This window comes from Diplotaxodon limnothrissa, linkage group LG9 (assembly GCF_057381915.1).
Source record: "Diplotaxodon limnothrissa isolate DT_005_m linkage group LG9, D_limnothrissa_male_GT1.1, whole genome shotgun sequence".
NCBI classification, from domain to species: domain Eukaryota; kingdom Metazoa; phylum Chordata; class Actinopteri; order Cichliformes; family Cichlidae; genus Diplotaxodon; species Diplotaxodon limnothrissa.
In genome coordinates, this window is record NC_140604.1 from 13,221,378 (window position 1) to 13,239,189 (window position 17,812).

General features: G+C 41.4%; 1 protein-coding gene across 1 annotated transcript; it reads left to right on the forward strand.

Moving 5' to 3' along the window:
* Positions 1-1,176: 1,176 nt before the first annotated feature.
* On the forward strand, positions 1,177-16,906 carry LOC146625284 (uncharacterized). Its single transcript, XM_085362748.1, has 4 exons — positions 1,177-1,194; positions 3,106-3,702; positions 13,392-13,988; positions 14,849-16,906. Exons 1-4 carry the CDS (start codon positions 1,177-1,179, stop codon positions 15,425-15,427), a joined length of 1,791 nt encoding a protein of 596 aa, XP_085218874.1. The 3' UTR covers positions 15,428-16,906.
* Positions 16,907-17,812: the final 906 nt, after the last annotated feature.

Sequence of the window (17,812 nt, forward strand, 5' to 3'; positions counted from 1 at the left end):
TCCTGGTGATTTGGTGAAGTCGTGTTTTTAATCATGTGAATGTTGGGTTTTATTTTATCTACAGAAGTTTTTCCCACCTGTGATCGTCCAGATTGATTTGTTGGGTTGACTTGAATCATGTGAAGGTTTAAAGCTGCACTTCCCCCAAAAAGAATAAAGTATAATCGTTCCTGTGTCAAACACAGCTGCAGTCAAAGCAGGAAGGAAAGCACTGAAACCACTGATCAAAGCTCATTAATCAAAGACTGCTGATCAATGGCAATGAGTACCATTCAGAGAGTTGGGGAGTCGCTGCAATCACAGCATTTGATCAGTGGTTGTTGATCAATGATCATGAGAATTTGCATATTAATGCTCAATAACTGACCTCCCAGCCCATTGTTCCTTCAGTGGTGCTCGTTTCAGTCATTATGCAAATGCACTGTTGAAAATTGAGGAGAGCTGCAGTCAGCTGAAACTGAAGAAGTCACTTGGATGAGTGACGAAATGTTTCTCCCACAAAAAGCTACGTCCAGATGAACAGAATCAAAGTTTGGGGAATGGTGGAGGTGGTGGGACTGGGGGGCTGAAGGAGTTGAAAGTGTGGGGTGGGGGAGTAACAGGTCTGTCCCTGTTTGTGGAAACCACAGGAGGAGCTGTTCAGGCTGTTGCTGGGTGTGAATTGTTGATGGAGTCTTTAAACTTGTAGTTGCTGTTTTCCAGACTGAAGCAGAGTCGTTAGCTGAAAACTGGTTTTAGAGATTCATTCAGGACACCTTCTCAGGCTCTTACAGCCTTACCTGTATCATAACAAAGTGTATAAACCCCAATCCACCTTTAACATGGTCCTTCTCCCAAACCTTCAAATAGGACTTTCTGGCCCTGTCATAGTAAAGGGCTGCTTAGAATATTAGAGCCAATGTCACAAAGTTCCTCCTGAAGTATAAGTGAGTGAGAGAGTTTCCTCACTTTGCAGCACAACACGTCTCACAAGATTTCTACAAGCAATCAGAGTGAAATTTGTACTTTGTGTTGTCAGATGAACATATGAGACACTTTGACTCTTCAGTGCAGTGTGGAGCCTAACAAAGATCTGTTTTGTGTCCCAGCTGATCAGCAGGAGGAGAAGAGTCTGATGGAGCAGCAGAGGAACATTTTCAGCCATCTGGACTCAGCTGAGTCACTACAGAGGAAACAATGAGCTCAACACAGGAGGTGAGGAAAATATCACAGTTTCACCAAATAATCAGTCACGTCTAAAACTCTCATCCTCCCAACCTGTTATATGACTGTGTTGCATATTATGTTGTTTTTTAGAGACCACAGCACATGTTAAAATAAGGAAGGTTTATTCATCAACATTATTAATAATCAAATGGACATTTGTCAGAGTTTTACCCCTGATACTGCTGGATAAACAGAAACTCACTCAGGAACGAGGTCACACAGAGCTCAAGTTTTCACTCGCGAGGGGGAAGCAATTGTCTCCAACCCACTTCAACTTGCTTTCCCCCTGCAGGTTGTTTTATTGGTTACACACATGAATATTCATAAAGCTTGTTGCTGTATTACCTATGAGAAACTACTATAACTGGTTATAAAGTGATTGGACTGTGCAAGTGTGATTATACATTGTGTCAGCATCATGAGCTTCAGTTTAAATGAATCTCTGCTACACTTGATGTAATCTAACTGTGACATGAGCACCACAGTCACTGTGCACCAGTCACACACTGTTCTTTACTTTAAATCCATCACAGTTCAGCAAACGAACCTGTTTATCCTGCACTAACCTGCAGACGATCTTCATGCAGTCTTTAAATAACACAGTTAATCTGCCTCAGATTGTTTTGCAGCATCTTTCACTATCTGAAAAAACACAATGTCACATGTACAGACCCAATATCTGATTTCAACACATGAGGACTTACATGTAAACTTTAATCTCCAGTCGATCAAATCCCACTGAGCAGTCCTTCCCTTTAAATCTAACCTCTCTTCTTCCTCTCCTGTCCTGTGTGTCTTACTTTCTCCATCTCTGAGTGAAGTTAGCTCTCTTTCTTTTCTCTCCCTGTGATGTACAGCAGCTGGACCTTTAGCCAGCAACACACTGTGAGACAAACTGCACACAAACAGTTTGTGTGTTTGCTGATGTTTGTTGATAGAAACGCTGCATTTGAAATTACCTGTTTGTTCAGGTGCTGTGCAAAAAAGAAAGAAGAACAACGTCTCACTTTAACTCCTGACTATGACTCACAGTTTTGCCTCTTTCATCTCTTTTTATGTTTCAAACCCTGGTGATTAGTACACGATCAGGATTGTCTTTCATGTCTTACTTTTCCCGTTTCTCAAGTTGGTTTGATGTTTGATGCCTGCAGTGATGAAATGAACCCCTCAGATGCCTTAAAAGTAACACATGTTTTGCAAATGTAAGGAGTACAAAATACAATTTTCTTTTTCTAATGTATGGAGCAAAAGTAAAATATTTTCCTTCACTGAATCAACTTTTAAATGTTACATTGTAATTATTAATATTGAAAAATGACAAAATGATAGAAATATATAATAGGAAACATAAAAGTATAGACTTGGTAAACATTTATACTTTTCTGAGTGTGTTAGCATGCTAGCATTAATAACTGTGTACAGCAGGAGGGATGGGCATGATTTTAGTGTTTGAACAGTCATGGGGGCAGGGATAGCTCAGTAGGTAAAGTGGTCGCCCCATGATCGGAAGGTCGGCGGTTCGAATCCACTTAACGGCTACCCTGAGGTACCCCTGAGCAAGGTACCGTCCCTACACACTGCTCCCCGGGCGCCTGCTTAGTGGGCTGCCCACTGCTTCACTGAGTGAATGGGTCAAATGCAGAGAAAAACAAGTAATTTCCCCATGGGGATCAATAAAGTATCCATTATTATTATTATTATTATTAATTATTTTTAACACCAGGTTGGATGTAATGTGTTAGAACTACCAGCAGGTGGGGATAAGAGACCTTTAAGGTGTTTGGTGCCACACTCCACCTTCAGGTTTAAAACTAGTGTTAATGGAGGGAGTTTGAAGGTTGAGTTTGTTCCACGACTGCATTTCACTCACTGCCTCTGTTTGTATCTCTGTCACTGCAGGACCAACATGGAGCGAGAAGTCAGCGCTCTCAGGAGGCCGACAAACCTCACAGAAGAAAGGGAGAGAAAAAACACACCTGTGACGAGTGTGGGATGGGTTTTATTTCCAAGTGTCACCTGAAACAGCATCAGGTCATCCACACTGGAGAGAGACTGTTCAGCTGTGACTTGTGTGGAAAGTCTTTTTCCTGGAAGGGTTCCCTAAAAAGACACCAACTCAGCCACAGTGGAGTTAAAGCGTACAGCTGTGATCAGTGTGGCACAGCTTTTACTCAAAGTGGCCACTTACAGAGGCATCTAGTTACCCACTCTGGAATTAAGGCATACAGCTGTGACTTTTGTGGAAAAACTTTCAGCCACATAGAGACCCGAAATACACACATACGCATTCACACCAGACATGTTGTGTACTGCTGTGAACAGTGTGGCAGACAGTTTATAACCAACAGGCAGTTACAACAACACATGTTGACCCACACTGAGGGACGACCTTATAAATGTGACCTGTGTGAGAAGACTTTTAAAGCTCCACATCACCTGAGGCAGCACCAACTGATCCACACCAGAAAGAGACTCTACAAGTGCAGTTACTGTGAGGTATGTATTTATATTGTTATCTTGTCATTTTAGCCTGACTGTTTGGAACAACTCTGCTCATTAAACTGTGTTAGCATGTTAGCAATTCTACTGCATGGAAAAGCAGCTCTGAGTGATTATTCAGATTTTCATTTCAGTTGTGATTTTTGTTTACACGATCATGAAAAACTAAAAGTGCTGAAAATTAATATGATGGTGTTATTTAATGTTCAGGCAGTTTCCTGGTATATCATGATATTGTTATTATTTCAGCATAAAAGGCCTTTTGTTTACAGAGCCTGATTCCTCTGTTAGGAGCACATGTAATAAAATAAAACACAAATGAAAATAAGCACAAAACCAAAACATTCTGTAATCTTCTCTTATGGTTAACAAAGTTGTATCGTTACGTAATGGTATTGTAATATTGTAGCAGTAGTATCATTGCTTGTTTTTAACTTTAGTACTTTTAGACATTAGTGTTAAAATACTAATTTAATGTTATAATTGCAGTGTCATGGGGGTAGTAGTGTTTGTCTTGTGTCCCATTGAGCTGAGTGTTATAACTGCACAGTTACAGTGTTATTAATGCAGTATTAAATGAGTATTACTGCAGTTAGTAGTTTAGCACTGCGTTGGTACCCTGCAAATATTAGCATAGTAGTACTTTAGTGTAACTCAGATGTTACTGTAACATGAAATAAGTATTACTGTAGTATTATGATGGTAGTATTGTAGTTATTGCAGCCCAGTAAACTGAGTGTGTTAACTGAAACAGTCAAATGTAATTGGACGTCTGCAGAGATGCTCTTTATTTCAGGCGACGTTCAGGATAAAAATGTTGAAGGACTGACTTACACTGTGTTTGTGTCTTTGTTTAGAAGCAGAGCGACACAGATGGATCCAGTTCTCAACCCTGTCATTACTGTGGTGGTGGGAAAGAGTTTGTCTGTGACCTTTGTGGAATAACTTTCAGTGATCAATACACCCTAAAAAGACATCAACGTAAACACACTGGAGACAAACTGAAATACTGCAAAGAATGTGGGAGAAGCTTCACCACATCACATCACTTAAAATGTCATGAACTGATTCACAGTGGGGTTAAAAAGCACCTCTGTGATCAGTGTGGGTCATCCTTCACCACTGCAGTCAACCTTAGAACACACAAACGAGTCCACACAGGAGAGAAACCATACAAGTGCAGACACTGTGACAAAAGCTTCTCACATTCAGGTAGTCGTAACAATCATGAACGTACACACATGGAAGGAAACTACAGCTGTGACCAGTGTGACAAGAGCTTCAGGAATCTCAGTTCATACTCCGAACACAAACGATCCCACGTTACTAATAAACTGTTTCACTGTTACCAATGTGCCAAAACATTCACTTCATTATGGGCTCTGTGCAAACATCAGTGTGATCACTCAGGGCTGAAATCACTCCCATCACAGTGAATCTGCAGAGACAGAAAGATCCTCTACTGGTTTCAGGGTCAGACTTAAAACCCTTGAGATCAGGCTCCACAGAGTTCAGATGTAAAAATGTGATGAGGCAGCTGTGAATGAACATGTTCGTCTTGTATACTGAGAAAAATTAAACAGCTGATGAGTAGATAAACATGTTAAACTGTGTTATAGACAGGATGCACCTAGCTGCTACTCAGGTGCGTAGTGACATTTATGTTACCAAGCGCCTTTGCGTACTTGACCATCTCATTCAACCTGACACGTGTTGCTGCAGCTTCTTTGGTGTTTCGCCACCACCTAAGAAACACCAACCAGAGCCAGAGCCGAAGAAAATAATTTTTTCGAATAAGTGACTTTGGGGATGCTTTCCGATGGATCTGTGGACATCACAAAAGTCGAGCAGGAAATCATTTACATTGTGTCTGTGTCCAGCAAAGGAGAGTTTAACCCTGACTTTCTTGGACTGATTGAACTGGGTGCTGACCGCACCGCGTAGGGATGGACTTGTGAGACTTCTTGAGGACACAGGCTTGGATGACTGGACAACAACGTTGGTCGCTGCGTGCACAAACGAGGCTGCTATCAACGTGGGTATCTTCAATGGCGTTGTGCCAAAACACCGGCAACTTGCTACAGTTGGAGACTCTCTTGTGCACATTCTGTGCACAGCACACACACTGAAGAATTGCTTAAAATCAGTTGATCGCAAGGTTCCTAACTGTGAGACGTTTAATCGCTGTGTGGTCAAGCTGATGCAGTTTTATTTGCAAAAAAAAGTGGAGCAAAAAAAAAAAATGCTACACTGAAGAAGCTGTGTGAAGAAAATGGGATCCCCTTTGTAAAACTGGGTATGTTTCATAATACCAGGTGGTCTTCATGGAGGTCTTTTGTTTCGTACCAATTCGCGAGAGTTGAGGCTCGAAGATGAAATGTATGGTTTTCAGGGTTTTTATCATTAACTCTGTTTCCCTGGGACTTCTCCCGTGTGTTATGAATAAATTTCAAATATTTACATGTTACCATAGTGACCAGAGAGCATTAAGGGGCAGAGAGGAGGATGTTACTCTCAGTGTTGTTGGCGCATTTCAGGAGGAGCCTGCTAATAAAGTTAGTGAATACAGGTTTATTATTATATTTACAAAATACCGCAGTTTTTGTCTTGGTCATATCATTTTATTCTGTTGTATTTATCTTCAACACCTTAAATGCCGGTCCGGGAAAATATGTGACTGTTGGAAAACAGTTCACACAATACACATCACAGCAAAGCACCTCCCACATGGTTCTAAGACAAGGCACTATGTGTGTGTATGTTGTGATATTATTCTGTTATCATATGTTACCTTATATATGTAATCAAAGTAGTTGAATTATGATAACAGCTGTAGGACATATATTATCCTTTAGTTTAGATGGTGTGCTGTGTATGTAGTTTAGTCCTCATTATACTTTTGGGTTAAAAGAACATAATCATTTTTGTAGTTCATCAGATAAGTGTGCATCACTCTGTATCCTTGATCTGCTGTGACTGTCTTGCACTGTTTTCTTGACATGCTTTATTGTTGAATCATAAAAAGAAGGTTGTAAGAAGGAGACTTTGTGTCTAGGGCAGAAGAGACGGACCACATTCCATACCCCCACCTTACAGAGAGCAGAAAGACAGGGAGCCGAGGTCATAATTTAGGCGCCGTAAGAGAGAAAGAATGTGAATGTTTAGGCTTTTACGACTATGTCGGGGCCGCTAGGAGCTATAAGAGGCTGTGTAACCCGTCACCATTTTGAGATTTGCTGTGACCCTCTTCATGCATGTCTCCCCATCATGATGGTTCTAATGCTCATGAGTGTTGAATTGTATGGAAATAAATGATTGTTGATTGAGCATAAATACACCGAGTACTGTCTTTCCTTCAGCCCAAAGATTAAAAGAATTGGGAGATTTTGCAACAATGTGTAAACATCTGTATGCATGTGAGAATGTGTGTGTGTGTGTGTGTGTGTGTGTGTGTGTGTGTGTCTCTGTGTGCGTGTCTTCCAACTGTTTCTAACAACATCCTTAGTCATAATCTCCCCCACACCCAATATATGGTTCAATTCCTTTACTGGTTCACCATACACAACACAGTGAAGCCATACAAAGGGCAGGAAGCTTACCAAACAAACAAACCTTCACAAGGATGTGCCTGTGATAAAACACTACAGCCCCCCCCCCCCCACACCTTGAGAGGCTGGGGAGGGGGACAAAGGAATTCCTTTTATCACAGAGTTGAAACAATGTAGAGATGGCAAGCATAAAAATGACAACATTTAACAAGTCACTTTAACAAGACAAACTGGGATCATGTCATTATGAGAAAGAAGGAAGGGGGGCAGACGCTCCAAAGACAGCAAGTGCGGTGGTACAGGCCAGGTACACAGAGAGAAGACGGGACCGATTTAAATGCAAGCATGTTGGGAAAATGTGAAGAAACAAGCAGCATTTCAGTGATATTGGAGGCAGCAAAGCTGAGTAGAGAATTTAGTCACGGGCGCGTCACTGCAACCCCCCCTGGCTTCTGCTCCGTGGCTGCTGAGTGAGCCCTCATCTGGGACTCTCCTCAGCTCTTACTGGGACAGTGGCGCAGCTGCCCCTCTGTTGGTCTTCCTTGGTCTCTTGTGTTCTGGGGGCCTCTGGATGTCTGGAGTTTTGATCTCCTCCATACCTGGAGGACGGGGCTGTGGCCCCCCCACACCCTCTAGCAGATCATTACATGAAGGAACCTTTTAAAAAAACAAGCGTGTCCATGCTCACAGGTGTACACACGGGTGATCACACCCACAAACTACACCCTTTTTGGCTCCTACCTCAAAGCACACTGTGTTCTGTTGATCTTATGTGCTGCACAATAATGTTTAATATTTAGTATTTACTGTCATATTCCCATATATCATTGTGATGTTGTTTATTCTATTACTCTCGTTCTCTTCTGCTTGTTTTCTTTTTTCTTTCTCAACAGGTGATCGATAGATGCATTTTCTTTTTCTTTTCTTTTTTTTCTGCCCATTGTGTTGGTTTTTGTTTTTGCCCTTCTCCCCCGTCCCTCTTCTCAGCTGTTTCTCTTTCTTTCTCCCCTTCTTTCCCCCAGCCAAGTCTGTCCCGTATTCAGCAAGTGAAAATAAAATAAACAATAAAAGGTGAATCAAATGGACCATTATGGCAAGGCTGGGATGGTCAATTTGGTAAAGTAAATCCGTTGGGCATCTTTCTTTGCCTTTAGACAATAATTCTGATGGCAAAAGAGCCAAACGGGACAGGAAAAAAAAAAGAAAAGAAAAAGGAAACTATATTACACTGTGAGAGGGCGACTGATCCAAAACATAAACACAAAACTGAAACTGGATCTTATTGTAAGGTTATCGGGCCTTATTCCAGTTTGAGGGTCGACGTGCCAGTTCACACTCCACACCAGTTGGTGGCAGTAAAGGACAATTTTGTTGTTTGACAACCGCCAATAAACAATGTAAAGAAGACGAAGCGCCTTCCGGGATGACGGAGCTATTTTTTAATCTAAAGCGAGTAAAAGGTTGAATTTGGATGATAAAACAAACTAAACCAACGTTTGGATCGATATCTGCATCGATCTGCCCACCCTTGTCTCCTGGATCGTAGCTGAGATCAGCGTGAACCACGTGGGTCTCTGCTCCCTGATCTGTTTCCTGTGTTTGGAAAGAGTTGCAGCTTCATCGCGGAGTTTCTCTCGGTTTGTGGGCTCATCTAAAGGTAAGCACCGAGCTAACTTTACTGTGAGTTCAGTTCATGTTGAGTTTAGCTCCTGAATGAGGTCTTCTGCTGCTCTCCTCGGTGTCTGTTCACAGTTTATTGTGAACACGTTGAGAGAAGAGTGAGAGAGTGTTTGGAGAAAAACACCAACTAATCATTAGCTCAGCATGCTGGGAGAAGTTGGAGCAGAAAAGTCTTTTCATTGTCCCTGCAGCTGTTTTTCTGCCTGCACCAAACCTCTACAGCCTCATTTCTATTTGAAGTGATAACAGGAAATGGATGAGAGCGATCTGCTGCAGTATCAGGGTCACAGTCAAAGGAGCTTGCAAAGAAAAGCGTCTGGACTTCTTTAAGTTACTTGAAGACATTGCTGAAAATGTTGAAATGTATTCACTCACTTTTTATTATTATTTGTAAATATGTGTGCAAATGGTTGGTTTTTTTGTACTGTTTTCATCAATAAATCTCAGCAACAAAGGACATACACCCATGTGTGTTGATTTCTCCCTAAGATGGCAAACTGAAACACTCCAAGTTGGTGACTTTTGGAGATTTATTTCCCTGGATGATTGAGAATGCTTCAAGATGAAACACAAAAGGAAGTAAGTTCACAGCTTTTAGCAGCTCCCCCACCCCCTCAGTCACACACCCCCACTCCCCTCCCTCCAGAATTCCCAGGTAACAACCTAATATACATATGAATGACTAGCCAATTTAGCTTCCACTTGGCTGAAGCTAAAGCTTAGCTAAAAGCCTACCAGCCATTTGGCTGCTCTCCGGCTTTTAAAGGTTGAAAGGTAGAAGCCTGGCAGTGTTAAGTACATCTACCCTGTTGAACTTATTATGGGAAATAAATATTTAAATAAAAACAAGCTGCTGATTATTTCACATTTTACTTGTGAGCAACGGCACATTTAAATCTTACAACTATAGTTATTTGGCTTATATCGTGATAGATATCGTTATCGCCTGAAATGAAAAAAACATATCGTGATATGAAAAAAATCTTATATCGCCCAGCTCTACCTTCAGGCTTAGAGGGAACCTGTTCTGCCCGGTGGTGTAGGGTCCTAATTACTCCATGTTTGTGTTCCAGAGGGTGATGGGAGTCAAAGAGGAGGTACTGGTCCGTATGTGTGGGCTTCCGGTAAACTTCGATGTACTACGGACCAGTACCTCCTCTTTGACTCCCATCACCCTCTGGAACAGGAAGATGTTAACAAAAACTAATGAAACAGAGATGAAAGTAAACAATGTTCATATTTGAAAGCACAGAGAATAAAAATATATTGTGGTGGTTAATGTGCAGCTCCTGGTGATTTGGTGAAGTCGTGTTTTTAATCATGTGAATGTTGGGTTTTATTTTATCTACAGAAGTTTTTCCCACCTGTGATCGTCCAGATTGATTTGTTGGGTTGACTTGAATCATGTGAAGGTTTAAAGCTGCACTTCCCCCAAAAAGAATAAAGTATAATCGTTCCTGTGTCAAACACAGCTGCAGTCAAAGCAGGAAGGAAAGCACTGAAACCACTGATCAAAGCTCAATAATCAAAGACTGCTGATCAATGGCAATGAGTACCATTCCCGCTGCAAGGGATCAGTGGTTGTTGATCAATGATCATGAGAATTTGCATATTAATGCTCAATAACTGACCTCCCAGCCCATTGTTCCTTCAGTGGTGCTCGTTTCAGTCATTATGCAAATGCACTGTTGAAGATTGAGGAAACCTGCAGTCGGCTGAGACTGAAGAAGTCACTTGGATGAGTGATGAAACGTTTCTCCCACAAAAAGCTACGTCCAGATGAACAGAATCAAAGTTTGGGGAATGGTGGAGTTTGGAGAGCGGCACCATGGGGGCTGGAGAGACTTGTGAAGTGGTGATCAGGTGTGGGCCTCTGTTATTATGAATGGTGGGGGTGGGGGGGTGGAACTGGGGGGCTGAAGGAGTTGAAAGTGTGGGGTGGGGGAGTAACAGGTCTGTCCCTGTTTGTGGAAACCACAGGAGGAGCTGTTCAGGCTGTTGCTGGGTGTGAATTGTTGATGGAGTCTTTAAACTTGTAGTTGCTGTTTTCCAGACTGAAGCAGAGTCGTTAGCTGAAAACTGGTTTTAGAGGTTCATTCAGGACACCTTCTCAGGCTCTTACAGCCTTACCTGTATCATAACAAAGTGTATAAACCCCAATCCACCTTTAACATGGTCCTTCTCCCAAACCTTCAAATAGGACTTTCTGGCCCTGTCATAGTAAAGGGCTGCTTAGAATATTAGAGCCAATGTCACAAAGTTCCTCCTGAAGTATAAGTGAGTGAGAGAGTTTCCTCACTTTGCAGCACAACACGTCTCACAAGATTTCTACAAGCAATCAGAGTGAAATTTGTACTTTGTGTTGTCAGATGAACATATGAGACACTTTGACTCTTCAGTGCAGTGTGGAGCCTAACAAAGATCTGTTTTGTGTCCCAGCTGATCAGCAGGAGGAGAAGAGTCTGACGGAGCAGCAGAGGAACATTTTCAGCCATCTGGACTCAGCTGAGTCACTACAGAGGAAACAATGAGCTCAACACAGAAGGTGAGGAAAATATCACAGTTTCACCAAATAATCAGTCACGTCTAAAACTCTCATCCTCCCAACCTGTTATATGACTGTGTTGCATATTATGTTGTTTTTTAGAGACCACAGCACATGTTAAAATAAGGAAGGTTTATTCATCAACATTATTAATAATCAAATGGACATTTGTCAGAGTTTTACCCCTGATACTGCTGGATAAACAGAAACTCACTCAGGAACGAGGTCACACAGAGTTCAAGTTTTCACTCGCGAGGGGGAAGCAATTGTCTCCAACCCATTTCAACTTGCTTTCCCCCTGCAGGTTGTTTTATTGGTTACACACATGAATATTCATAAAGCTTGTTGTAGTATTACCTATGAGAAACTACTATAACTGGTTACAAAGTGATTGGACTGTGCAAGTGTGATTATACATTGTGTCAGCATCATGAGCTTCAGTTTAAATGAATCTCTGCTACACTTGATGTAATCTAACTGTGACATGAGCACCACAGTCACTGTGCACCAGTCACACACTGTTCTTTACTTTAAATCCATCACAGTTCAGCAAACGAACCTGTTTATCCTGCACTAACCTGCAGAGGATCTTCATGCAGTCTTTAAATAACACAGTTAATCTGCCTCAGATTGTTTTGCAGCATCTTTCACAACCTGAAAAAACACAATGTCACATGTACAGACCCAATATCTGATTTCAACACATGAGGACTTACATGTAAGCTTTAATCTCCAGTCGATCGAATCCCACTGAGCAGTCCTTCCCTTTAAATCTAACCTCTCTTCTTCCTCTCCTGTCCTGTGTGTCTTACTTTCTCCATCTCTGAGTGAAGTTAGCTCTCTTTCTTTTCTCTCCCTGTGATGTACAGCAGCTGGACCTTTAGCCAGCAACACACTGTGAGACAAACTGCACACAAACAGTTTGTGTGTTTGCTGATGTTTGTTGATAGAAACGCTGCATTTGAAATTACCTGTTTGTTCAGGTGCTGTGCAAAAAAGAAAGAAGAACAACGTCTCACTTTAACTCCTGACTATGACTCACAGTTTTGCCTCTTTCATCTCTTTTTATGTTTCAAACCCTGGTGATTAGTACACGATCAGGATTGTCTTTCATGTGTTACTTTTCCCGTTTCTCAAGTTGGTTTGATGTTTGATGCCTGCAGTGATGAAATGAACCCCTCAGATGCCTTAAAAGTAACACATCTGTTTTGTAAATGTAAGGAGTACAAAATACAATTTTCTTTTTCTAATGTAGGGAGCAAAAGTAAAATATTTTCCTTCACTGAATCAACTTTTAAATGTTACATTGTAATTATTAATATTGAAAAATGACAAAATGATAGAAATATATAATAGGAAACATAAAAGTATAGACTTGGTAAACATTTATACTTTTCTGAGTGTGTTAGCATGCTAGCATTAATAACTGTGTACAGCAGGAGGGATGGGCATGATTTTAGTGTTTGAACAGTCATGGGGGCAGGGATAGCTCAGTAGGTAAAGTGGTCGCCCCATGATCGGAAGGTCGGCGGTTCGAATCCACTTAACGGCTACCCTGAGGTACCCCTGAGCAAGGTACCGTCCCTACACACTGCTCCCCGGGCGCCTGCTTAGTGGGCTGCCCACTGCTTCACTGAGTGAATGGGTCAAATGCAGAGAAAAACAAGTAATTTCCCCATGGGGATCAATAAAGTATCCATTATTATTATTATTATTATTAATTATTTTTAACACCAGGTTGGATGTAATGTGTTAGAACTACCAGCAGGTGGGGATAAGAGACCTTTAAGGTGTTTGGTGCCACACTCCACCTTCAGGTTTAAAACTAGTGTTAATGGAGGGAGTTTGAAGGTTGAGTTTGTTCCACGACTGCATTTCACTCACTGCCTCTGTTTGTATCTCTGTCACTGCAGGACCAACATGGAGCGAGAAGTCAGCGCTCTCAGGAGGCCGACAAACCTCACAGAAGAAAGGGAGAGAAAAAACACACCTGTGACGAGTGTGGGATGGGTTTTATTTCCAAGTGTCACCTGAAACAGCATCAGGTCATCCACACTGGAGAGAGACTGTTCAGCTGTGACTTGTGTGGAAAGTCTTTTTCCTGGAAGGGTTCCCTAAAAAGACACCAACTCAGCCACAGTGGAGTTAAAGCGTACAGCTGTGATCAGTGTGGCACAGCTTTTACTCAAAGTGGCCACTTACAGAGGCATCTAGTTACCCACTCTGGAATTAAGGCATACAGCTGTGACTTTTGTGGAAAAACTTTCAGCCACATAGAGACCCGAAATACACACATACGCATTCACACCAGACATGTTGTGTACTGCTGTGAACAGTGTGGCAGACAGTTTATAACCAACAGGCAGTTACAACAACACATGTTTACCCACACTGAGGGACGACCTTATAAATGTGACCTGTGTGAGAAGACTTTTAAAGCTCCATGTTACCTGAGGCAACACCAACTGATCCACACCAGAAAGAGACTCTACAAGTGCAGTTACTGTGAGGTATGTATTTATATTGTTATCTTGTCATTTTAGCCTGACTGTTTGGAACAACTCTGCTCATTAAACTGTGTTAGCATGTTAGCAATTCTACTGCATGGAAAAGCAGCTCTGAGTGATTATTCAGATTTTCATGTCAGTTATGAGTTTTGTTTACACGATCATGAAAAACTAAAAGTGCTGAAAATTAATATGATGGTGTTATTTAATGTTCAGGCAGTTTCCTGGTATATAATGATATTGTTATTATTTCACCATAAATGGCCTTTTGTTTACAGAGCCTGATTCCTCTGTTAGGAGCACATGTAATAAAATAAAACACAAATGAAAATAAGCACAAAACCAAAACATTCTGTAATCTTCTCTTATGGTTAACAAAGTTGTATCGTTACGTAATGGTATTGTAATATTGTAGCAGTAGTATCATTGCTTGTTTTTAACTTTAGTACTTTTAGACATTAGTGTTAAAATACTAATTTAATGTTATAATTGCAGTGTCATGGGGGTAGTAGTGTTTGTCTTGTGTCCCATTGAGCTGAGTGTTATAACTGCACAGTTACAGTGTTATTAATGCAGTATTAAATGAGTATTACTGCAGTTAGTAGTTTAGCACTGTGTTGGTACCCTGCAAATATTAGCATAGTAGTACTTTAGTGTAACTCAGATGTTACTGTAACATGAAATAAGTATTACTGTAGTATTATGATGGTAGTATTGTAGTTATTGCAGCCCAGTAAACTGAGTGTGTTAACTGAAACAGTAAAATGTAATTGGACGTCTGCAGAGATGCTCTTTATTTCAGGCGACGTTCAGGATAAAAATGTTGAAGGACTGACTTACACTGTGTTTGTGTCTTTGTTTAGAAGCAGAGCGACACAGATGGATCCAGTTCTCAACCCTGTCATTGCTGTGGTGGTGGGAAAGAGTTTGTCTGTGACCTTTGTGGAATAACTTTCAGTGATCAATACACCCTAAAAAGACATCAACGTAAACACACTGGAGACAAACTGAAATACTGCAAAGAATGTGGGAGAAGCTTCACCACATCACATCACTTAAAATGTCATGAACTGATTCACAGTGGGGTTAAAAAGCACCTCTGTGATCAGTGTGGGTCATCCTTCACCACTGCAGTCAACCTTAGAACACACAAACGAGTCCACACAGGAGAGAAACCATACAAGTGCAGACACTGTGACAAAAGCTTCTCACATTCAGGTACTCGTAACAATCATGAACATACACACATGGAAGGAAACTACAGCTGTGACCAGTGTGACAAGAGCTTCAGGAATCTCAGTTCATACTCCACACACAAACGATCCCACGTTACTAATAAACTGTTTCACTGTTACCAATGTGCCAAAACATTCACTTCATTATGGGCTCTGTGCAAACATCAGCGTGATCACTCAGGGCTGAAATCACTCCCATCACAGTGAATCTGCAGAGACAGAAAGATCCTCTACTGGTTTCAGGGTCAGACTTAAAACCCTTGAGATCAGGCTCCACAGAGTTCAGATGTAAAAATGTGATGAGGCAGCTGTGAATGAACATGTTCGTCTTGTATACTGAGAAAAATTAAACAGCTGATGAGTAGATAAACATGTTAAACTGTGTTATAGACAGGGATGCACCTAGCTGCTACTCAGGTGCGTATGTGTGTCAAAAATTACGAATGCGTAGTGACATTTATGTTACCAAGCGCCTTTGCGTACTTGACCATCTCATTCAACCTGACACGTGTTGCTGCAGCTTCTTTGGTGTTTCGCCACCACCTAAGAAACACCAACCAGAGCCAGAGCCGAAGAAAATACTTTTTTCGAATAAGTGACTTTGGGGATGCTTTCCGATGGATCTGTGGACATCACAAAAGTCGAGCAGGAAATCATTTACATTGTGTCTGTGTCCAGCAAAGGAGAGTTTAACCCTGACTTTCTTGGACTGATTGAACTGGGTGCTGACCGCACCGCGTAGGGATGGACTTGTGAGACTTCTTGAGGACACAGGCTTGGATGACTGGACAACAACGTTGGTCGCTGCGTGCACAAACGAGGCTGCTATCAACGTGGGTATCTTCAATGGCGTTGTGCCAAAACACCGGCAACTTGCTACAGTTGAAGACTCTCTTGTGCACATTCTGTGCACAGCACACACACTGAAGAATTGCTTAAAATCAGTTGATCGCAAGGTTCCTAACTGTGAGACGTTTAATCGCTGTGTGGTCAAGCTGATGCAGTTTTATTTGCAAAAAAAAGTGGAGCAAAAAAAAAAAAAAATGCTACACTGAAGAAGCTGTGTGAAGAAAATGGGATCCCCTTTGTAAAACTGGGTATGTTTCATAATACCAGGTGGTCTTCATGGAGGTCATTTGTTTCGTACCAATTCGCGAGAGTTGAGGCTCGAAGATGAAATGTATGGTTTTCAGGGTTTTTATCATTAACTCTGTTTCCCTGGGACTTCTCCCGTGTGTTATGAATAAATTTCAAATATTTACATGTTACCATAGTGACCAGAGAGCATTAAGGGGCAGAGAGGAGGATGTTACTCTCAGTGTTGTTGGCGCATTTCAGGAGGAGCCTGCTAATAAAGTTAGTGAATACAGGTTTATTATTATTACATTTACAAAATACCGCAGTTTTTGTCTTGGTCATATCATTTTATTCTGTTGTATTTATCTTCAACACCTTAAATGCCGGTCCGGGAAAATATGTGACTGTTGGAAAACAGTTCACACAATACACATCACAGCAAAGCACCTCCCACATGGTTCTAAGACAAGGCACTATGTGTGTGTATGTTGTGATATTATTCTGTTATCATATGTTACCTTATATATGTAATCAAAGTAGTTGAATTATGATAACAGCTGTAGGACATATATTATCCTTTAGTTTAGATGGTGTGCTGTGTATGTAGTTTAGTCCTCATTATACTTTTGGGTTAAAAGAACAATCATTTTTGTAGTTCATCAGATAAGTGTGCATCACTCTGTATCCTTGATCTGCTGTGACTGTCTTGCACTGTTTTCTTGACATGCTTTATTGTTGAATCATAAAAAGAAGGTTGTAAGCAGGAGACTTTGTGTCTAGGGCAGAAGAGACGGACCACATTCCATACCCCCACCTTACAGAGAGCAGAAAGACAGGGAGCCGAGGTCGTAATTTAGGCGCCGTAAGAGAGAAAGAATGTTTAGGCTTTTACGACTATGTCGGGGCCGCTAGGAGCTATAAGAGGCTGTGTAACCCGTCACCATTTTGAGATTTGCTGTGACCCTCTTCATGCATGTCTCCCCATCATGATGGTTCTAATGCTCATGAGTGTTGAATTGTATGGAAATAAATGATTGTTGATTGAGCATAAATACACCGAGTACTGTCTTTCCTTCAGCCCAAAGATTAAAAGAATTGGGAGATTTTGCAACAATGTGTAAACATCTGTATGTGTGTGTGTGTGTGTGTGTGTGTGTGTGTGTGTGTCTCTGTGTGCGTGTCTTCCAACTGTTTCTAACAACATCCTTAGTCATAATCTCCCCCACACCCAATATATGGTTCAATTCCTTTACTGGTTCACCATACACAACACAGTGAAGCCATACAAAGGGCAGGAAGCTTACCAAACAAACAAACCTTCACAAGGATGTGCCTGTGATAAAACACTACAGCCCCCCCCCCCACACCTTGAGAGGCTGGGGAGGGGGACAAAGGAATTCCTTTTATCACAGAGTTGAAACAATGTAGAGATGGCAAGCATAAAAATGACAACATTTAACAATTCACTTTAACAAGACAAACTGGGATCATGTCATTTTGAGAAAGAAGGAAGGG